General features: G+C 43.9%; 1 protein-coding gene across 1 annotated transcript in view; it reads left to right on the forward strand.

Moving 5' to 3' along the window:
* The first annotated feature begins 347 nt into the window (after nucleotides 1-347).
* thbs3a (thrombospondin 3a) overlaps nucleotides 348-21,248 on the forward strand; it is a 34,618-nt gene continuing 13,717 nt past the window's right edge. Inside the window, exons 1-15 of the mRNA XM_040118260.1 lie at nucleotides 348-715; nucleotides 1,984-2,137; nucleotides 7,441-7,647; nucleotides 11,306-11,559; nucleotides 13,381-13,483; nucleotides 14,405-14,431; nucleotides 14,561-14,643; nucleotides 15,922-15,973; nucleotides 16,066-16,214; nucleotides 16,389-16,526; nucleotides 17,517-17,591; nucleotides 17,817-17,969; nucleotides 18,250-18,360; nucleotides 20,306-20,413; nucleotides 20,500-20,659. Coding sequence (XP_039974194.1) covers nucleotides 2,056-2,137; nucleotides 7,441-7,647; nucleotides 11,306-11,559; nucleotides 13,381-13,483; nucleotides 14,405-14,431; nucleotides 14,561-14,643; nucleotides 15,922-15,973; nucleotides 16,066-16,214; nucleotides 16,389-16,526; nucleotides 17,517-17,591; nucleotides 17,817-17,969; nucleotides 18,250-18,360; nucleotides 20,306-20,413; nucleotides 20,500-20,659 — 1,702 coding nt within the window. The 5' untranslated portion in view covers nucleotides 348-715; nucleotides 1,984-2,055. The remainder of the gene's footprint in view (nucleotides 716-1,983; nucleotides 2,138-7,440; nucleotides 7,648-11,305; nucleotides 11,560-13,380; nucleotides 13,484-14,404; nucleotides 14,432-14,560; nucleotides 14,644-15,921; nucleotides 15,974-16,065; nucleotides 16,215-16,388; nucleotides 16,527-17,516; nucleotides 17,592-17,816; nucleotides 17,970-18,249; nucleotides 18,361-20,305; nucleotides 20,414-20,499; nucleotides 20,660-21,248) is intronic.

A 21,248-nucleotide genomic window follows, 5' to 3' on the forward strand; every position in this document is an offset into this window, starting at 1 on the left:
CAGACGAACCTGAGCTCAAACGCCACCTGAACGCAACGGTTAAGGATGGCTTTTACCCTGCGAGCGGCTTTTCGGTCCCGACGCACGTCTGTTTCATGCTCCGACAGAGGAGAGAGAGAAGTCGAACTGCTGCTGTCAGACGGGTGGGGGTGGAGTCCCCCCCACCTGCTGTTAAACGCGGGTTTCCGTGGCAACGCTCCAGAATCAGAAAACAAACAGTCCCGGAGTGTGAGAGGAGGCCTGCGGAGAAAACCACAGCAGAAACAGCAGAGTCCAAACTCACTTCACAGCCTCGCTCCTTTGCTCCGCCGATTTAATGGCGGAGGAGTTTTACAGTCGCTCTCCGTTTACATTTTTACTGGATTAGCAGACAACGCCCACTTCGCTACATCCAAAAAAAATCGGACTAGATGTCCTCACGTCTAGGATCTAGAACTCACACTGGTGCTCACAAAGATAGAAGAACAAGAGCACGCGCGCACTTTCACCCCGCAGTGAAAGGTCTCCCAGTCTGGTTCGGGACCCTCCGTTGGGTCGCTGCAGGACTGAATGGGGGTCCAGAACAAAAGCTGAATGGACAGCAGAGGGACTCAGAGCCAGCTCCTGACCTCTGACCTCTGACCTGCTACTGTTAACAATAGCCTGGTGGAGGCGCGTCCTGTTTTCAGTCCGCTGACCGAATTACAGCCGCAACCATCAGTCGATTCATCGATTAGTGAGTCAAACGCAATATTACTTCAATATTTTCTTAGATTACACCACTGAAAAGATGATTATTGTAGCTACTAATCAGCAGATTGATTGATAATGAATACAACAATGAATTATCGATCGGTGCTTTCATTTTGCAGTGAAAACTCAAACAATTCATTTTCTCTGTTCTGAAACTGGATCTCTATGACTGTTGGTCCGACTGAAGAGAAATACGAAACGTTTTCAACAGAGCTTTATAAATTCAAATAATGTTGGATTTAAAATATATAAATACATTTAGCTAACTGTATATAACAACACTACTGCTATTACAACAACATTTTATGATAAAAATAATACTTGTTTCAGCACATCAGTCAGACTTTATTCATAGGATTTACGAAGGCCTGGTGGTGTGACTTTGGGACATTTGAGATGCTCCAACACTGGGACCCGGTCTCCCCGTTAAACAAACCAAGCATGTTCAGAGCCTGGAGCGGACCCTCGGGGGTTGAGGGGATGAGATGAGCCGTGACTTTTTTCTTCTCGACTCGGTGGATGAAGAAAAAACCTCCTCTGGCTTCGATAAGCTCAATACTTCAGGTGCGGAAGCGCAGGAAGAGAAAGAGTCCGGATACCAAAGACCGAACCCGTCGAGGCTTCACGTGGTGACCCACAGTTTTCTGAGCGAACTGACCTCACGGTGACCGATCGTGACCTCACTCCTGACCCTCGAGCTCGGTTCCTGGTGGACTGGGCCTCGGCACCTGAGCTCCCTCCCCTGCAGGTGAAACCCCGACGGACCGTTAACCGCGTTCCTCAGCAGCGAGCCCCGGTCTCTGTGGCCCGGAGGGGGCGAGGCAGGAGGCAGAGGCCATCGTCGAAGGCCATCGATAGAAAAGAGCGAATCTCGGTAGAGTCTCTCTCTCGTCAGTCGCGCGCTTTATGCTAATCGCTCTGCGCGCACGAGCCCTGTGGAGGAGAGTTGAGCGCGCGCCAGCAGCAGTTTGGCTCGTGAGCCCGACCGTTAGTTTCTCCTCCGGTCGGTCCGTCGCGTCTCTTTCTCCGGCTGGGAGGCTGCTGTCCTGTCGACCCGGTTCTCCCGCTCCGTCCTCCGGACTGAAACTTGCCGCTGCTCCGTCTCCGAGCTCGGTCTCGCTCGGTCGGCTCGGTTCTCCCGCTCCTCGGCCGAAGCCCCCAGCCCCCAGCTCAGAGTTCGGTCTCCGGTGTCAGCTCCGGTAGTAACAGTCAGTTCGGACCCGCTCCCTACTTCATTTTTATCGTTTTTAGGAGCGGTTCTGCGGTTCGGCTGGTCCGGTTAGCCTTCCTCCTGCTCCGGTGCTCTCGGTAACCGTTTGAGACATGGACTGGAGAGTCCCGGTTCTGCTGTCAGTCATCTGGGTTCAGCTCACTGCGGGAGTCCCGGACGGACCGGACGTTCAAGGTAAGGACACCGAACTAGCCTGCTGCAGTTGCATCTGTTAAACGCGCCATTTAAAAGGGATTTAAACCGTGGTGGAAAGTAACTTTACTCTGTACTCGAGTACAAATCAGAGCTACTTGTGCTTTACTTGAGTATTTGCATTTTGCGTGACTTTCTGCCTCTACTCCGCCACGTTTGCCGACGGCTTCACTTCACGGATGAAGATCTGACAGAAAACAGCACGTAATCACCTTTAAAGCAGCAACGGACGATTATTTTCACTATCGGTGAATCCGCCGGTTATCGATGACTTGTTTTCTTCTGAAAATGACGGAAAGTTGTTGAGAGTACCCGCTGTGTGATGAAGAAAAACATCAAATCCTCACATCTGAGAAGCTGGAAACAGCAACTCCGGTACTTTTGCTAAAATAAAATAAAAAGACTAAAACGAGTATCTGATGATCAAAATGGACGCTGAATGATTCTCTGGCTAATCATTACAGATCTACACTGAAAATCTCTGAGGGTCAGATAGAACAAGTGATGTGAACACGTCTCCATGAGGTGTGTGAAATCACAGCCGGCATTTCATTATCATCTCACCGAGAAGAGAATCACGTTAATGGAGGATGAGAATAATGGTCAGTCGCAGGGGTCAAAGATCAGGCCACAGGACCTGAGGGGTCAGAGGTCGAGTCTACTGATTTCACATCATTTTTCCCAGTAAAAACAGACCAGATCAGGTGCACAGTCCAGCTGCTTTCATTAATAATTCATCTTCTCATCGTCATGGTCTGACTGGAGGATCAGGACCTGATGAATTCAGTATCTGCTGTGTCAGAACTGAACTGGATTCACATCTGTTCACACTGCCAGCTGCTCTCAAACTGGTTCAGTGTTTTTTTTACAGCTGCAATTAATGATTCTTTTCCTTATCAGTTAATCATTCTATCCATAATTCATCAGAATTTTTTTTTTTTTTTTTTTTTGGTGTGTGTGTTCATGTGCTGACCGTGTTCGCAGCCTGTTACAGTTGCTCCTGTTCATTTCTTATTTTTCTAACGTTTGTAGTTTTCTTCTTTCGTCATACTTGTTTAAATGTTCGCCAGTAACTTGTTTCAGCTGCGTCCTCTCTAAACATGCTGGTAGACCGAGTTCTGGTCTGCGTTTTCACCGCGAAATGACGTCTTCAGCTACCATTTTTGAATGCTGTCATTCGGCAACGCTACCGCTGCACAGCAACTCACATCGTCAGGAGGAGGACAGACAGAGGACGCGGAGGAGGAAGGAAGAGACGAGGGAGGAGAGCTTGGACAGAAGAGTGTGTCTCCCTTCTATCATCATGGGCTACGTGAGATCAATGGACAATAAGATGGACGGGCTAGCGCCCTCGTGAGGATTCGAAGGGACTTCCATGAGTGTAGTGTTCAGTGTTTCACAGAGACATGGCTACAGGAACATACTCCAGATCCCATCACTACCAGACAGGTGGACGGGAATCCATCTGAGGGGGGGGTTGGGTGTATGAGGCAGAAGTTGCTCAGTGACCACAAGGCACCTATTCTAGAGGGCTCTTTGGAGGTGGAGGTCTTTTCCCCTCCAGAATCCCCTGAAGCGAGCATTAGTGCGGTGGAGGACCGTGGTGGTCCCGACCTGTTGGCTCCAGCCCCGGTAAAGCCCGAAGTCGGAGCTCTTGGAGCTGAGCGTGTCGGTATCGAGGGACCAGCTGCCGTCTGCAGCCACTGCTGAGCCACACGAGGGACTGAAGGGACAGACTACAGTCCGGTGGTGCTGCTACCGTCACAAGCACAAGTCTGAACCACTGCACCAAAACTGAAAAATACTAAGTAGAGGGTTAGAAAAAAAATAGCACAAACTCCTGTGAATGATGAGTCTGGATCAGTGTATATTTGAAAATGAGCGCGGTTTCACAGACCCCCCCCAAGAACGGGTGCTGGGAGAGGTGGACCGCCCCCCTCTGATTAGAGGGTGTTAACAGTCTTTTTTTTTTTTTTTAATATAAATGTCATGATGCGAAGGAGTCCCAAACGCTGGACTCTATGTCAGCATTGGCCTCGCCATGTTCAGGATGATTGAAAACAGTAGATGGCGTGTTGAGCCATTTTCTTTTTCAATGAAATGCTGATTTTTTTATAACTTCAAAAAGAAATGTCAGCATCAACACCAGCAGCGATGAGTTTCATCACAGTACAGTCACATCATTTAGTTTACAGCTCAAAAAACATGGTTAAGGGTGCAGTAGCTCTCTAATGAGGCCTGGAGATTTTACCTCACGCATTAGTTTTTGCTTTTTGCACATTTGCATTTGTACCTTTTTTTTATTTATTTTTTTATTCACTTACTGTGTATTTATTATTATTATTATTACTATTTTATGATTGTGTTTATACTTTATACTTCCTCTTCCTCCTAACTGTGTGTTGTGCAATTGTAACAAAGCAATTTCTCTCTGGGGATCAATAAAGTTTTTCTCTTTCCGATTCTGATTCTAAAAGGTTGAAGAAAGACCGTTATGATTTCCCACAGACCAAGGTGATGTCTAGCGATGTCTTGTTTTGTTTGACCAACAGTCTGAAACACAGAGATTCAGTTCACCGTCAAATGAGACCAAGAATCTCAGCAAACTCTCACACTGGCGTCATTATATTTTGCAACATTTAAGCTTGAAAACCGATCCGTCGATTGTCAAATTAGTTGCAGATTTATTTTCTTGTGATCGACTAATCGTTGCAGCTCGTGTTTTTTATTTTTAACAGTTTCAGATCAGACAAATTATATACTGGACACTACTGCCGTCCAACTGATCTCTGAAGAGCAGCCGAAAGGAATTAAACCTGCTGCAGTTGCGTAGAGTAGGATCTCAGTGGAAACTTATAGCTTCACATTTAATTATTAATAGATGACGAGAGGAAACCAAATCACAGCAGTGACGTTATTGGCTAAGATAATCTTTAGTGTTTCATTTGAACAAGATCCACCGAATGCTGATCGACACGCTGACTTGGTGTCGTGGTTATTTTGACAATGACCGTGTTTGCCGATGGTTTATTTTCAAGTAGCAAACATTTTGACTAAAATCTGTGATTCTAGGACGAGTCTGTATTTATTCTGGTTAGACAGAGTCGTTATGGGAAGAAAGGCAGCAGCAGGACGGAGGATTATCAGCTGTTTTGTTATTCTTCCTCTGTGGTGTTTCTGTTGGCTTCTGTCCAGCAGGCTGCAGCTTGAAGCCCAACCAGAAACCTGATTCATGCAGGTTCAGTTTAGTTTCATAAAACAGCCCTCTGATATGAAGCGTGAACCGACAAACCTTTTTCATGAGAAGAGAGCGAAAGCAACAGTTCATGTATTAACAGGTACTCTGAGTCACCTCTCTTCAGCTAATTAACCACTGCCAACAACATCACCTGTAACCATAGCAACACTTAGCACACAAAACATGGCCTGTAACAGTGATCTCTCCTTCCTCTGTTACTCTCTCCGCAGTAAACAGAGATTTCCCACATCGTCACGGACGGCTGCATTTTTGATACTGAACCCAATATCAGATCCATTTATCACATCTGAATCCTTTCGTATCCCTTTTTTTCAACTAAGTGTTATTAATTTTTCAAGCAAAAATGTCAAACATTCACTGGTTTCAGCTTCTCAGGTGTCTCAGATTTGATGCCTTTCTTTGTCAAATATCACAGTAAAAAAATATAAATAAAAACAATCTTTCTGGGTTTTTAACTGTTGGTCGGACGAAACAGGACATTTGAAGATGTCACGTTGGGCTTGGAGAAGCTGAATGGCATTTTTTTCTCTTTTTGTAATCTTGCATAAACGATTAGTTGATTCATCTAAAAAATAATCTGCATTTTAATGTACAATGAAATTATTTGTTAGTTGCAGTTCTAATTGTAAGTAACTAAAGATTCGAAATAAGTCTTATTATGCCACCCCAGCCCAGTCTGTAAAGTGCAGTATGTTGCACTGTGGGACTGTGAGCAGACTGTGAGCTCAGGTTGGACTCTACTGTTCCCTTACATTGCGTGAATGTTTAAGGCTCCATAGACAGGTTTCGTCTTTACGAACAATCAAGATCGTGCACAGCTGGGGGTAGAAAACTCATCACCACAGTGTCATGATTGTTTATATAGTATGTATATATATATATATATATATATATATATATATATATATATAGTTATATCCAATTTATATCCAGACATTTTCAGTATTTTGAAAAAAAGGCAACGTCCTGGAAACCGGTTAAATGACTAAAGGTAAATGTATATGCAATACTATTTAATGTGAATCAATGCAAAACTAGGGGATGATACCGTGAAAGCAAAGAATATAAAATATAAATTTCTCCCTTCTGATTTGTGTTGAGAACACAGGACTTGCGATTTACAGAGAAGATATGTTATCGATTCATTTAGTAGCCGCCACTAAAAACTGTAGGATTCCTGGTCCAACAACAGCTGATCACAGATCTGAACTGACTGAAGTTATTAATTAGTAATGAAAAATGATGAAATATATACTAAATGATTCAATAAGAGATTCAAGAGGATTCAGATTCGAAATTAAAAGATTCAGATTAAAATGGTATTGAACGTCAACCCTACTCAGCGATGTCTGTGAAATCTGCGAGAGCTGGAGGGCTCTCTGTTGGAATGCACACTTTGTGTAAGTGTTAAACTCTCGAGGGAACTCATAACTTTCTAAAGCTGAACACAAAAGCAGGAGAAATCCAAAGTCATAAAAAGGCTGGGATCTGTCTGTCAGGAGACGTTCTCCACCTCTAAACTAACAGTGGTGTGGTTGAGACAGTGGCTGTTCAGTCAAACGCTGTCACTGCTGCTACAAGAGGAAGATCATTAGCTCGAGAGTCAAGAGTTTTGTGAAAACTTAAAATAATTCGTCGTTGTTCCTTCATTGGTTTATTCGCTTGTCCATTTTCTGCCATCCAGGGTCCAGATCACTTCAGTTTAATTCACCGTATGACTAGGGAAGTACTGAAAAATTGTGATATAATGTAATTATAACTTTAGGCCTCTTTGTCCCTGCTGGATTTCTATCCTACTTACATTCTCTGGAAAGCATGATGGATAAATGGATTAAAGTTTGTTCTTTGTCGTGTAAAAAGGTCTTAACTGAATTGTAACTTGGTGAAACTCTGGAAAAAACAACTTGTAGACAGCAGCAAACAGAGTGTAGCTCCTCATCACATGTTGACATGATCACAAACATTATTAGTAATAATAATCTTCCTCCTACTCTTCCTCCTCCTCCCCCCTCCTGCTGCTCCTCAGTGATTGACGTGTTGAGTCTTCAGGACTCCAGGCAGAGCATAGCGGCAGTGGAGAAGCTGACTGGCAGTCTGAGCGCGCTCAGTGACGTGTATGTGGTGTCGACGTTGCGGCTACCGCCGAAGCTGGGCGGAGTCCTGTTCGGTGTCTACAGCAAACAGGACAACAGGAAGTACTTGGAGCTCGCCGTCATGGGGAAGATCAATAAAGGTTGGTTGAAATTTAACTGTAACCTCCTCGACCAGCACTAAACCAAACATCATTCAAAGTCTCTTCATTTTAAATTCTGATGGAGATCACAAAGTTTCCACTGATCCCAGTTCTGTCAGGCTTAATGTCAGATAAATGTGTTTAAAATAAAGCAGCAGACATTTCCATAAAACCATGAAGTCTGTGGTTGAAATATTTTTAACTCAGTGGAAACATCAACAGAGCTTCAGTGAAGAGGTTCAAGATACTTAGGATGACTTTTAAAGACAACCATGGTTTAGGAAGGGGGGAAAGGACAGAAGGAAATGTGTCAAGAAAGGGGGAGATAGTGAAGGAAAATGAGGGATCAGGATTTAAAGGAAGGAGGCAAGGAAGGAAATTTAGGGGTCGGGAAAGAGACGAAGAAGGTAAGGAGGGATATTGAGGAGGAAGGGAAGGAAATGATTTATCTTCAGTATAGCAGCTGGTGTATATAGTTTCTGTGACATCTGACAAAATAAAACTTTTTTTAATTGTAACTTTAACAAATTAAAGGTACACTTAAGGAAACCTGAAGAGTTGAGACGATAGATTGAGATTCACCTTCAAGATGTTCTAGAGGTCACTGAGGGGATTATAAGGGTCTTTTGGAAGGTTCTAGTGGTCCTCGAAGATCCTCAAGTAATCAGTAAAAGGATAAAAGTTTACTGGTCATTGAAGGGGTTCTAGTGGTAAAAGAGGGTCATTGCGGGGGTTATACTGGTCCTTTTTGGTAAGTGCTAAGGGTTCTTCAGGAAGTCTAGTGGTCCTTTAAGATCCTCAAGTGGTAATTGAATAAGTTCTAGGAGTCATCGAGGAAGTTCTTTTAGTCATTAAGTAGGTTCTAGTGGCAACTGAGGAGGTTCTAGGGGTCAATTTAGAGATTCTGTGTGTCATTGTGGAATTTCTAGGGGTTGTTGATGAGGTTCTAGTGGTTACTGAGGAGGTCTAGGGGTTGATTTAGATATTCTAGTAGTGATAGAAGAGTAAAATGGATCACATGCACTGTTAAAAACATGAAACATGCGATTTTACACAAGTAAAACTGCACGATGGAGATGTCTGTGGATCTGGCCGTCTGTAATGCATAGTGAGCAATTGCCTGGATGCGAACTGTGGCCTGTTGTTTGATCGGACAATTCTTCAGTCTGCCTACTTATCGTATCTTTCGACAGTGGTATGGTCTTCAGTTTATCCGCTGCAGGTTGATCCAGCACCTCTCTGACCACGTCAAAGCCTGCAGGCAAGATAAGCTCTTCTGCAGTGGTGGGGGCCTTCTTGGACTTTGCAATACGGTGCGCTACGTGCTCTTGCTTCAAACATGAAGACATTAGGGATTTCGCGATGCCTTCAGCTCCTGGAGTCGTCTTTGAAAGTACATAACAGGTTTCTCTTAATAAGCGGAGTGTTTTCTTTCTAAATGGCGTTTTTGATGGCTTCATGCTTTCGTGTGCCAGCACTTTGCTGCACGCAACACACTGAGGTTTGGTCCCTCTCTTTTGTACTCAATGTAAGAAAACCCATATTTAATGTAGTCTGTGTTATATTTGATTTTGCCATGTTTACTAATGCTCGAATGAGCGCTCACTGCTGATGTGATGACGTTTGTTTTGGATGTTGATGTCATGACAACAAGGGTGACAAATGGCCACTCATTGGAAAGTGTATGTCCTTCAAGATAAAAGCACAGCAGCAAAAAGTTTAACTTTTTTTCCCTGAATTTTTTTTGTTTTGTTTTACGCACACATCCACGACCCATTCAAACTGGCCCCACGACCCCCTTTTGGGTCACGACCCACCAGTTAAGAGAGGAGATTCTACGGGTCAGTAGAGGTGCTAGAGGTCATTTTAGAGGTTCTGTGGGTCAGTGAAGAGGTTCAAGTGCTCACCAAGGCGGCTCTAGTGGTCACTGAGGAGGTTCTAGGGGTCATTTTAGAGATTCTAATGATTTGTTGTGCTTTTATAGAAGTTCTACTTGTCACTTATAAGGTTCTATGGTTCCTTCAGGTGGCTGAACAGCCATGAGTGATTTTGTAGCAACGTTCTACACCATCATCACCAAAACACTGAATGAGGGAACGTGTTTTGGTAGAATGTTGTTCATCTCTTGCGTCGAGTTTAGGGACTTGAAATCTTACTGGAATTCCTGATAAAATTTTTCTGAGTTTGAACAAATTTTGGACAAGCGTCATGATTTTATAAAGACGGAGATGGGATGGTTACAACATGACATTTAAAGCAGATACAGGAAGAACATGATAAAAAAAAATGTCTGAAACTTCTCTCTGACTTCGGATTATTAAACTCGCGTTCATGTTGTCTGACTGAACACAAAGTTTAACTATCGCTCAGCGGTTCAGTCTGGTTTGATCAGCTGGTCTCTGCCGGACTTCAGAGTCTTACAGAGGAATCTGGCTCTGGCTCTGGTTCTGTTGTTTTATAACTTTGTTCATCCTGATAATGACAGCGTGTGAGTTCAGAATGCAGCCCTTCATCCACTGCTCTGACAGCATGATGACTATAATCTGACCCAAAGTTTCATTAACACTGTGTGTGTGTTTTGGCTAGGTGTAACCTTTGACCTCTGGACAGGATAATGAGTTCATAATTAAACCTTCATTCCTCCTCCTACTCCAGCTGCCTGAGAACTGTCAGTTTACTGCTCAGATCTGTTTAGATTAGATTTATTTCCAGATGAAGATTTAGTTTGTTGTTTGTCTTTGTGTGAAATGAAGGCAAAGCGCTCACCAGTCGCCTCATTTAAGGACAATTTCAGCGTCCCGGTTGTTTAGATTTAGGATCGCGGCTAGCTAGTCCTTTGTTGGTTTTGGGGTCTAGTGTGCCTGGGGGGGCCTTATCTTTTACACTCTGAAAAAAGAACCAATTTGAAGACGTCAACATGGGCTCTGGGAAGTTTTAATGGGCAGTTTTTACGGATTTCTGAAATTAAGACAGCTGCTCACTGTAGGCTTTGTTACACAAACAGGAGGAAACAGTGCATTTGTTGGGGACTATTTTCAGCAGCGGATTAATCCGTATCTGGTGCTGTAGTGAGCATTTGTGGCATCAGGGCCATGTGTGTGGGACTGAGTCTAAATAACCTACAGTGTGTGTGTTCGTGGTGATGAAGGAACATGTCACCCGGTGCAACAGTGTGACTCACTGATGTGTTTTTAATAGTTTCTGGAAACAGTGGAGCTCTATGGCTCAGAAGAATAAGACACATCAGACTGTCAGTCTTTCACCTTCACTCCTCCACCGGTGTTTTTTTTGTTTTTTTTACACCTGGTTGTTTTATTTTGTTGATGTGTTTTCTGTTGGTCAGTATTCCTCCTTCCTGCTGCTCTGAGCTGCCAACAGTCCGGTCCTGCTCCAGGCTGTGTTTCTTTTTCTTCTTTTCCATTAAACTTGTTCCATTTTCTCATCCAGAGTGAACATGGACTCCCTCTGATCTCATGCAGTGGCTGACCAGGGAAAAAGCCTCACTGACTCTGGAGTTTTGAGCAGCAGCAGTTATTTTCATTATTGGTTAATCTGCTTGTTGATTTCTCGATTATTCCGTTACTCCCTTGGTCTATAAAATGTCAGAAACTGTCCCTGTACCTGCTTCAGAGTCTTAACTCTTCTTCTCCTCCTTTAGTCCTGGTTCGTTACGTCAGAGCTGATGGGAAGCTCCACACCGTCAACCTGCAGAACGCTAACCTGGCTGACGGGCGGACTCACTCCATCATCCTGAGAATCGGAGGTCTTCGTCGTGAGAACATGAACATGGAGCTCTACGTCAACTGCCGATTGGCCGACTCCAGCCAGGGCCTCCCGCCACTGGTCCCTCTGCCCAGAGAGGCAGATATGGTGGAGGTCAGGCACGGACAGAAGGCCTACGCCCGACTACAGGTCAGGGAGAGACAGTGAACAACGTCTACAACCTATTAGCTGTTTCTGTCAGTTACTCGATCGCAAATTAATTATCAACAATATGTAAAACGATTAAGCTTCTCAAATGTCTCTCAGATTTTCTGTTTTTCTCTGTTTTATATCACAGTTAACTGGTTATCTGGGTTATAAACTGCTGGTCAACTTGGACTAAACATTTTGGCATTTTAGATGATTAACCGATGAATCCGAAAAATAATATACAGATTAATTGACAGTGCTCCCCAGGATGAATCCTTTTTTCGGTTTTCCGAAGGTGAATAATAACAGACAACCGTTTTTTTATTAAAGCTGCTTTACAGTAAAATGATAAAATATTAAATCAAAATGATGTCCGTGAAAGAATAAAAAGGCAGAGGAGTAAAAATAGAAAACTAGACATACTAAAACAACAAGAGACTAAGATAAAATCAAGTTCAACATTAAGGGCAGAATTAGTGGAGAGAAAATATCTTTCTGGTCTTCTGGGGCTGCACACATTTAAGATTACAGGGTCTGAGAGTCACTCAGCAGCACAAATAACTGTAGAGAAAGAGAAGCTGCAGTTTGAACTTTCTTTCTGACAGATGATGATGATGATGATGATATCAGTGGAATGAGCAGTAATTCGACTAAAAGCAGCTGTAAAAATCAGTAAAACGATCTCTGGATGACGTATTCAGTTCTTAAGGAATAAGATTGAATGTCAATTCAATTAGGGTCACTTTTATTTATGTAGCAACTAAATCCTAACAGAGGTTTTCTCAGGGCACTTTTCATATAGAGCAGGTCTGGACCGGACTCTTTATAGTCAGTTCTTATGATTAAAAACGAAATGACTGGAAATTAAAGAAGAAATCTGTGGGACTCATGGTGAAGATGGACAGTTGGTGTGTTTGTCCAAAACTTTGATCCACAGACTGAAATACTGATGTCCTGATGCCCTTCCTGCTCTCAGAGGATGAACTTTTTTTCATCAGATTACAGATTTTAAGAGTCCATATCTTTGCTCTAGCGCCACCCTCAGGACAAATGGTATACGTTTAGATCCACCACTGGTTAGACTTTAATGGCCTGTTTAAACACCAGGTCTTTCAGTCATGTTTTCAGTTTCACATGCGTCTCACAGAACAGACACAGAGGCTGAATAACGGCTCACATTTTGATAGAAGCTTGTCTCTCTGGGACGCAACGTGTATTTTTATGCTTTAAGTCTATTTTCTTCCATTTACTTATGAACTATGGTGATTGCGTCCATTTATCTTGTCACTAAAAACCCCCATTTTTTTTTCTAGAGTAACATACCAAAATAAAAAGCTTCCTGTTCCTCAGCCCGTCTGATCACAGTCATGACACCGGTCTCCTCTGAAAGGAAACGCTTTAAATGTTACAACCAAAAAGTCAGAATGAGCAGAAGAGCAATGAACCAAAGTTTCGGAGACGCAAACATGGTGGAGACGTTGGTTCTTTTGTCATAAAAAGGGAACACAAGGCCTCTGGTTGAACCTTTTAGTGTGGAGAACACAGTGGAGCCACAAGTCTGAACTAACTCAGTGTGAACAGCTGTTGCAGCGATGTGGGGAACCCTAAAATGCAGGGTTAGGGTGGCACTATGACAGAATCAGAGACTTAGAGTCCAGGCTGTGGGAAGACTGAGTCCAGTACAGACCAGAGCACATCTGAAGCAACTCTACCAAGGTCAAAGAGTCCTTCAGGTGGGATGCTGGATTTCAAAGGGTTAAAGCTCTTTATTGACGTGACCATACTGAGACACTGTCTTAATGTGCCCTCCCTGTCTCGCAGGGTGCAGTGGAGTCCCTCAGACTGGCTCTAGGAGGCAGTGTTGCCAAAGCAGGAGCTCTGACTGACTGTCCGTTCCAAGGAGACTCCTCAGCCTATAACTCAGGTCAGCTCACCTCACATTAACCCTTCAACTCCTCACCCAGAACACCTGTATCACCCAGGTAGCCCTGACTGCTGAACCGTGCTGATCCGGCTGGAGTCAGATGTCAGATCTGGACCAGGTTAGGGTCAGCTTGTTGACAGGTGTTCGGAGTCCGGGTTAAGTCGGTGTTCATGTCATGCAGGAGTTATGACAAGTACAGTATGAGTTTCCAACTTGTAAACAATGTTCACATCAACACCCAGACATAGCTACGACTGGGACACTTAATTTCTCTGAGAGCTCTGACATGTCTGACTTGGAGCTACACGATACATCAGCGTCTGTAAACCAAACAAACGTGGACAACTGGTACGAGGCGATGTCCATTATTCAAGGTCATAGATGTTAATTCCATCTATATAATGCCATATTGTCAAATCACAGTATTTGAACACTCAAAGACCAACTTTGTAATCATACAAGCGACTTGAGTTGTTCGATGCCGTGAACGCTCGTGGGTTGTAAACATGGTAAACTTTAACATCTCTACCATCCATCACATCCAACTCAAAGGTCACTCCAGTAGGTTAAAGAGGAGCTGATGTGATCGTGTGGAAGTAGAAGCTCTGCTGGCTTTTCATGTTTCAGCCCATTTACTCAGACAGATGTGAATAGGTTTGTACTGTTCAATCCAGGCTTCTCGACCGATAGTGTTAAAATCAGCAGTCCTGTCTCATAGAAAAATGACCCATTGTGTCACGTGAGCATAGGGAATAAACTCATTGTTTTTGCTTCTTAGCAGTCTCTTCTACTTTTTTGGATCAGTCCATCTACTTTTCATCTTGTGTAACTTTATACGTCAGCTCCACATTCTCATCTAACACAGTTAATCATGTGTAATATTGGCGAGAACTGAGGAAAGTCACTTCTGTTATTTTTCAGTGAGTGGGGAGGTCAACTCCATCCTGGGTGAGTTTTCAACTGAAGCAACAGATCAAACACAAAAACCGTGTTCATTACTGTTTCATTCAAGCTGATATACACCAGAGACTAATCAATAATCACAGCTGATCAGTTTCATCTGATGTTCCCTCTCAGGTGATCACACCAAGGCTCTGATTGGTCAGCTCATCATCTTCAACCAGATCCTGGGAGAGCTGCGACAGGACATCAGAGAACAGGTGAGACAGACAGGACATCAGGGGACAGGTGAGACTGACAGGACATCAGGGGACAGGTGAGACTGACAGGACATTAGAGGACAGGTGAGAATGACAGGACATCAGGGGACAGGTGAGACTGACAGGACATTAGAGGACAGGTGAGACTGACAGGACATCAGAGAACAGGTGAGACACACAGGACATCAGAGAGAAGGTGGGTCAGACAGGACATTAGAGTACGGGTGAGACTGACAGGACATTAGAGGACAGGTGAGACTGACAGGACATCAGAGAACAGGTGAGACACACAGGACATCAGAGAGAAGGTGGGTCAGACAGGACATTAGAGTACGGGTGAGACTGACAGGACATCAGGGGACAGGTGAGACTGACAGGACATCAGAGAACAGGTGAGACACACAGGACATCAGAGAGAAGGTGGGTCAGACAGGACATTAGAGTACGGGTGAGACTGACAGGACATCAGGGGACAGGTGAGACTGACAGGACATCAGGGGACAGGTGAGACTGACAGGACATTAGAGGACAGGTGAGACTGACAGGACATCAGGGGAAAGGTGAGACTGACAGGACATTAGAGGACAGGTGAGACTGACAGGACATCAGAGAAGGTGGGTCAGACAGGACATTAGAGTACAGGTGAGACTGACAGGACATCAGGGGACAGGTGAGACTGACAGGACATTAGAGGACAGGTGAGACTGACAGGACATTAGAGGACAGGTGAGACTGACAGGACATCAGGGGAAAGGTGAGACTGACAGGACATTAGAGGACAGGTGAGACTGACAGGACATCAGGGGACAGGGCATTAGAGGACAGGTAAGACTGATAGGGCATCAGGGGACAGGTGAGACAGACAGGACATCAGAGCACAGATGTATCAAACAGGACATCAGAGGGCAGGTGGGTCAGACAGGACATTAGAGTACGGGTGAGACTGACAGGACATCAGGGGACAGGACATTAGAGGACAGGTGAGACTGACAGGACATCAGGGGACAGGTGAGACTGACAGGACATCAGGGGACAGGTGAGACTGACAGGACATCAGGGGACAGGTGAGACTGACAGGACATCAGGGGACAGGTGAGACTGACAGGACATCAGGGGACAGGTGAGACTGACAGGACATTAGAGGACAGGTGAGACTGACAGGACATCAGGGGACAGGTGAGACTGACAGGACATCAGGGGACAGGACATCAGAAGACAGGTGACAGAGAGCAGTAAAGTGGTCGTACCTGTGTCGTTTACTGGTCCTTTCGTCCTCAGGTGAAGGAGATGGCCCTGATCAGAAACACCATCCTGGAGTGTCAGGTTTGTGGTGAGTAAGCAGCTCTTTGTCCTGTTGTTAATAAACCAGCGTAGGACATCTGAGGACCTGACTGAAGCCAACCTCTGGCTCTTTCTCTGCAGGTTTCCATGAGCCTCGTTCCCGCTGCTCTCCCAACCCCTGTTACAAAGGTGTGTCCTGCATGGAGAGTCTGCAGTATCCTGGGTACACCTGTGGACCCTGTCCGCCTGGAACCACGGGCAACGGGACGCACTGTCAGGACATCGACGAGGTAAATGGACAAGAGCAAACACAGCAACAGCACAAAAACAGAACTACACCACCACAATGACAACACTAAACCACTAAGGAGAGAACAGAGCAATGAATCATTTCCTTCTATCTCACGTAATAAAACGGCAGCTAAAATAAACATTGGACATTAACTGCCCCCCCTCCCCCACAGTGTGAGCTGCAGCCTTGTTTCTCTCCTGAAGCCTGTGTAAACACGGTGGGGGGGTTCAGCTGTCAGTCCTGTCCTCCTGGCCTGTGGGGGGCGCCGCTGGCTGGAACCGGACTGGACTACGCTAAGACACACAAACAGGTCAGACACATACACACACAAACATCCAGTGAGCAGTTTATGCTTTTGTAAGATGGCAGGAGACTATCACTGGAGCTGGAGTAGACAGGCGTAGGCTTCTTTTCTACTCCAGTGCACTTTCAGTGGGTGGATACAGTGTTATACTGCATCAACATGTCTTCTAGAGACTGCAGCCGTGACACAAATCAAGACTTCACACTAAATCCAAGACATTTTTCAGTCTGTAGTTTGTTCACAGGGGGAAAGTTAAACACTCTGCTCAGGATACGCAACAAAAAAGAGTGATGTTGTACAGCTGCAAAAAAAACATGCGTAGTTGTGGATGTTGGTGAAACAGCTTCAGGAGCACATCAGAAAACGAAAAACATTAAAGCCCCACTGTGGAGGATCCGTTGCTGTTTGTAAACACACCATTGCGAGATGGCCCCTCCTCCCCAGCTCAACGAGCAGCAGAGAGAGAGAGAGAGCAGCGGTGGTCGAGCGAGCTAGAGAGCGAATGAACAGAGGGAGCCGTGACTCAGACAAACACACCTGTGTGTGTGTGTGTGTGTGTGTGTGTGTGTGTGTGTGTGTAGCTCAGCCCAGCCCTCGGTCAAACACACATAGACCTATAGCTCTTTATACGTCCATGACACTGAGTGAGAGCAGAGGACAGAGACAGAGACGGCGATGTAACCTGTTCGCTACGTTTTTATAGAGTCCCGACCTCACCTGCGTGCTGTTATTGGCTAGGAGCTACACACACACTGTATGAATATGAATGTTGATACAGGTATATAATATATAACAGTTTAGAACATCTGGGAAAGGGTTAAAAACCTAACTGCAACAGAACATTTCACATTGAACTTTTTTTTTTTTCACTTGCAAAAATTTGTAATACAAAAAACCTGAATATGGTTTTATGTGGTGTGTTTTTATGTTTGTGCATGTGCTACTAATAATATTGATAGTAATGATAATACTCTGTCTCCTGTGTCTGTCCCTCAGGACTGTGTAGATATTGATGAGTGTATAGATCTACCTGATGCCTGTGTATCAAACTCTGTCTGCATCAACACTGTGGTGAGTTCATGTTTCTGTTCTCTCACAGACAAAAATCTCTGCCCTCTCACTGAGAATAGATATCAACTGAATGTGTGTGTCTAAGAACCAACTGAGCTGCAGTCAGCTGAGACGCACAGGGAGGTGGCGCCCTCATGTGGGCACTCAGCTCTAACACGGCTGCTACTTAGAGAAGTGACACAGTAGATTAAACATGTACTGTCTTTTTACTTTCTTTTCTCTCAGGGTTCATATAAGTGTGGCAGCTGTAAACCTGGTTTCCTCGGTAACCAGACATCAGGTTGCTTCCCCAGGAAGTCGTGTGCTGCGTTGACCTTTAACCCTTGCGACACCAATGCCCACTGCACCATGGAGAGGAGCGGGGAGGTTTCCTGCAGGGTGAGGAGGCTGCCTGGCTCAAAAGACCAGAATCAGAACAGATGGATTTCTGTGTCTCTGGAATATCATGCACATCATATACTGCTGGTTAACCTCAGCCAACATGATCTTACTGTAACTTTGTTGTAATTGGCTCATGACGAAAGCGAAGCTTCTGTAGCTCAACGCTAAATCAAAGTTCAGCAAGTCTTGACCTGTGTGTGTGTGTGTGTGTACGTGTGTGTCTGTACGTGTGTGTGTGTGTGTGTGTCTGTACATGTGTCTGTACGTGTGTGTACAGTGTAATGTGGGTTGGGCAGGAAATGGTAACACATGTGGAACGGACACGGACATTGATGGGTATCCAGATCGCTCTCTGCCCTGCATGGACAACGACAAACACTGCAAACAGGTCAGATATTTCACAACATGTTCTTGCCTGTCATGTATTGTTTTATTTCTACATTTCATTTATCTTAATAATGTAAAGCAATAGAGATAATAATAATTATTTTATTTATATAGCACTTTTCAAAACAACCATTGGAAAGTGCTTCACAAAGAAGGACAAATATAAGAAAACAGAAGAGAGCATGAAAACAATCAAGAACACGCTCACAGTCAGCAAATAAAATAACACATTAAAAATGTATAGTACTGGTAAAACAGTGAGTAGAAGTAACAGAAAAGTAACTGAAAAAATAATTAAACAAGGTCCATGTGGTAAAAGTGTGTTTTGAGAGAGAATTTTTAAAAAGTATCATCAGCGAAGCAATGACATGAAATATCCTGCTGTTTAATCATTTGGCCCAAAGGGAGTAAATAAAGAGAAAATTAAATTGGTCCTAGAATGGAGACCTGCGGCACCCCATCCCTCCACACTGCTTCAGAGGAGGTTAAACCATGGACACACACAACGAGTCTTCTCTAGAATAAAGTCCTCAGCCTTTCAATAATAATGGTATGATCCACCGGGTCAAACATGAACCAGTACCGATCATTCACTTCCATCAGCCCTCATCAGGACATCATTGATAACTCTTACAGGGGCAGTCTCTGAGCTGTGTTGATGGAAATATCGCAAAAATATTGTTATTGATCAAGACTTCAAGCAGGTGATTTGAGATAGTTTTCTCAAGGATTTTTGATTTAAAGGGAAGCTTACAATTTGAAAACTGAAAACTGAAACTTCGATCTAATGCCGTCGATCGAATCTATGATAAAAGGTTAAAAACCTTTCAGTCTGCATTAGAGGAAACGGGGACACCAGGATAGCCAGGGTTGACTAATGGGTCAGTGGAAGTAAATAAGAATCTAGGATTGTGCTGGTTGGAGGTGACGAGTTCTGCAAAGTATTTTACTCCCCAGCTTTAATTTCACTGTTATAAGATTGTAATAAAAAGTTCATATGCTCACAGTGTAGAGCTTTGATTTCCTCCACTGTCGCTCCCTTTTTATGCCACAGATCCTTTCACTATCAAAGATGGTGCAGTGGATGAATTGGATTTAAATAAACATTTTGGAGGAGCAACATGATATGAAGCAGTTGAGCACAAATCATTGAAGCAGTTCACTAAGTCATTTCTGTTTGAGAGCAAGTCTAAGGATTCACCACACTCCACAAACAGTGAGGGAAATCTTAAAGCACTACTGTCATTAAAGATACGAGAGCAAATTTTCAGCTTGTGAGGAAACACAGAATTGAAAAGATGGAAGGTGCAAACACAGAACAGCAGATAAATCAAAGAGAAAAAACAGAATGGCAGACTAAATTTCAAATTTCTTTTCCAAATAAAATGATTTAACTGTGTAGAATATTAAGAATATTATAGATTCTATGGTTTCAAATGTGAAAGAGTTTAGTGAGTGCCGGTATTCTTTTAGATAATCAATATTTAAACAAAAATGTACTTGTTAAGCTGTACAAAGAAATTATTTGTGGATCCTTATGTTCAAAATACATTTATGTGAATTTGTGCTCATAATGCTGAAAATCACAGATGTCAAATAAAATTACAATTTCAAAACAGATGAGTGAAAGTTCATTTTAACAAAAAGTACAGTTGACATCAATATTAGCAAAGTGTACGGTGAATTCATGTCATCATCACTTTATATATTGTGCAGGATTTGCAATGTTTTTCTGGAGCTTATTGAGTTTATAGAGTTTGGGTATTAAGGACAACAACATTTTATTCCAGTTTATATCTTTAATCAACTAATTCCAGAAGATTTTTCTCCTGGAGTGATCTTTGTTTGTCTTTGTAATTCATCATGAGACACATTGTCTCATGTCTTATAACGTCACCTTATATTGTATTAGTTACTGGTTGTCTGTGTCTGTCTCCGTCCACCAGGACAACTGTGTTTTCACTCCAAACTCCGGTCAGGAGGACGCCGACAACGACGGGATCGGAGATCAGTGTGACGAGGACGCGGACGGAGACGGCATCAAAAATGTGGAGGTGAGAGAGCGACGGTGTTGTAGCCGTAAGCTGTCATGTGATCCTGTGATCCAGTTACCATGTGAAGTGTCCTCCGTTCTCCTCAGGATAACTGCCGATTGGTCCCTAACAAAGACCAGCAGAACTCAGACAGCGACTCCTTTGGTGATGCCTGTGATAACTGTCCCAACGTCCCCAACAGCGATCAGACAGACACTGACAACAATGGACAGGGAGATGCCTGTGACCAGGACATTGACGGAGACGGTAAGACACAACCGGTCTGTCACCAGGTTCATTCATCAAAGACACAGTAGGAGACAGAAGCACCTGAATCTGTAGAGATCATAGGCAGGTTCATTTACAGGTGGAGGCAGCTTCTCGTCCTGCTGACAGTCCTCAGGACACACAGGCCAGTTTTAGTCCAGTGTGAGACATCTCATCACCCTATAGATTTTAAAGACCCTCAGCACAGTGGTCCTCAAAATGTGTCAGGATATTTTTCAACATTTTCCAACATTCACCTACATACAGAGTGTAAACACACACACACATCCTTTACTGTGACCCCCCCCCCCCCGCATAGAATTAATTTGCAATATTGTCTGAAATTAACATGTAGCTGAAACTTGAATCTAGTTTTTTACTGAAGAAAAGAACAGTTACAGCTGACACCTGATTAAAGACCGCCCCCGCTAACGTCAGAGGATGCTCTTACATTTTCATCAGATTTAAGATTTAAGAGCAGAGTAGCAAAGGCCACAAATTTGTGGCGTAATTATTAACACTGTCATCTAGCAGCTAAATGTGTCACAAGACAAGCCGCATCAGAATCTGTCTGATTCAGCTCACGTCA

This window comes from Xiphias gladius, chromosome 22 (genome assembly GCF_016859285.1).
Source record: "Xiphias gladius isolate SHS-SW01 ecotype Sanya breed wild chromosome 22, ASM1685928v1, whole genome shotgun sequence".
Classification (NCBI taxonomy): Eukaryota; Metazoa; Chordata; class Actinopteri; order Istiophoriformes; family Xiphiidae; genus Xiphias; species Xiphias gladius.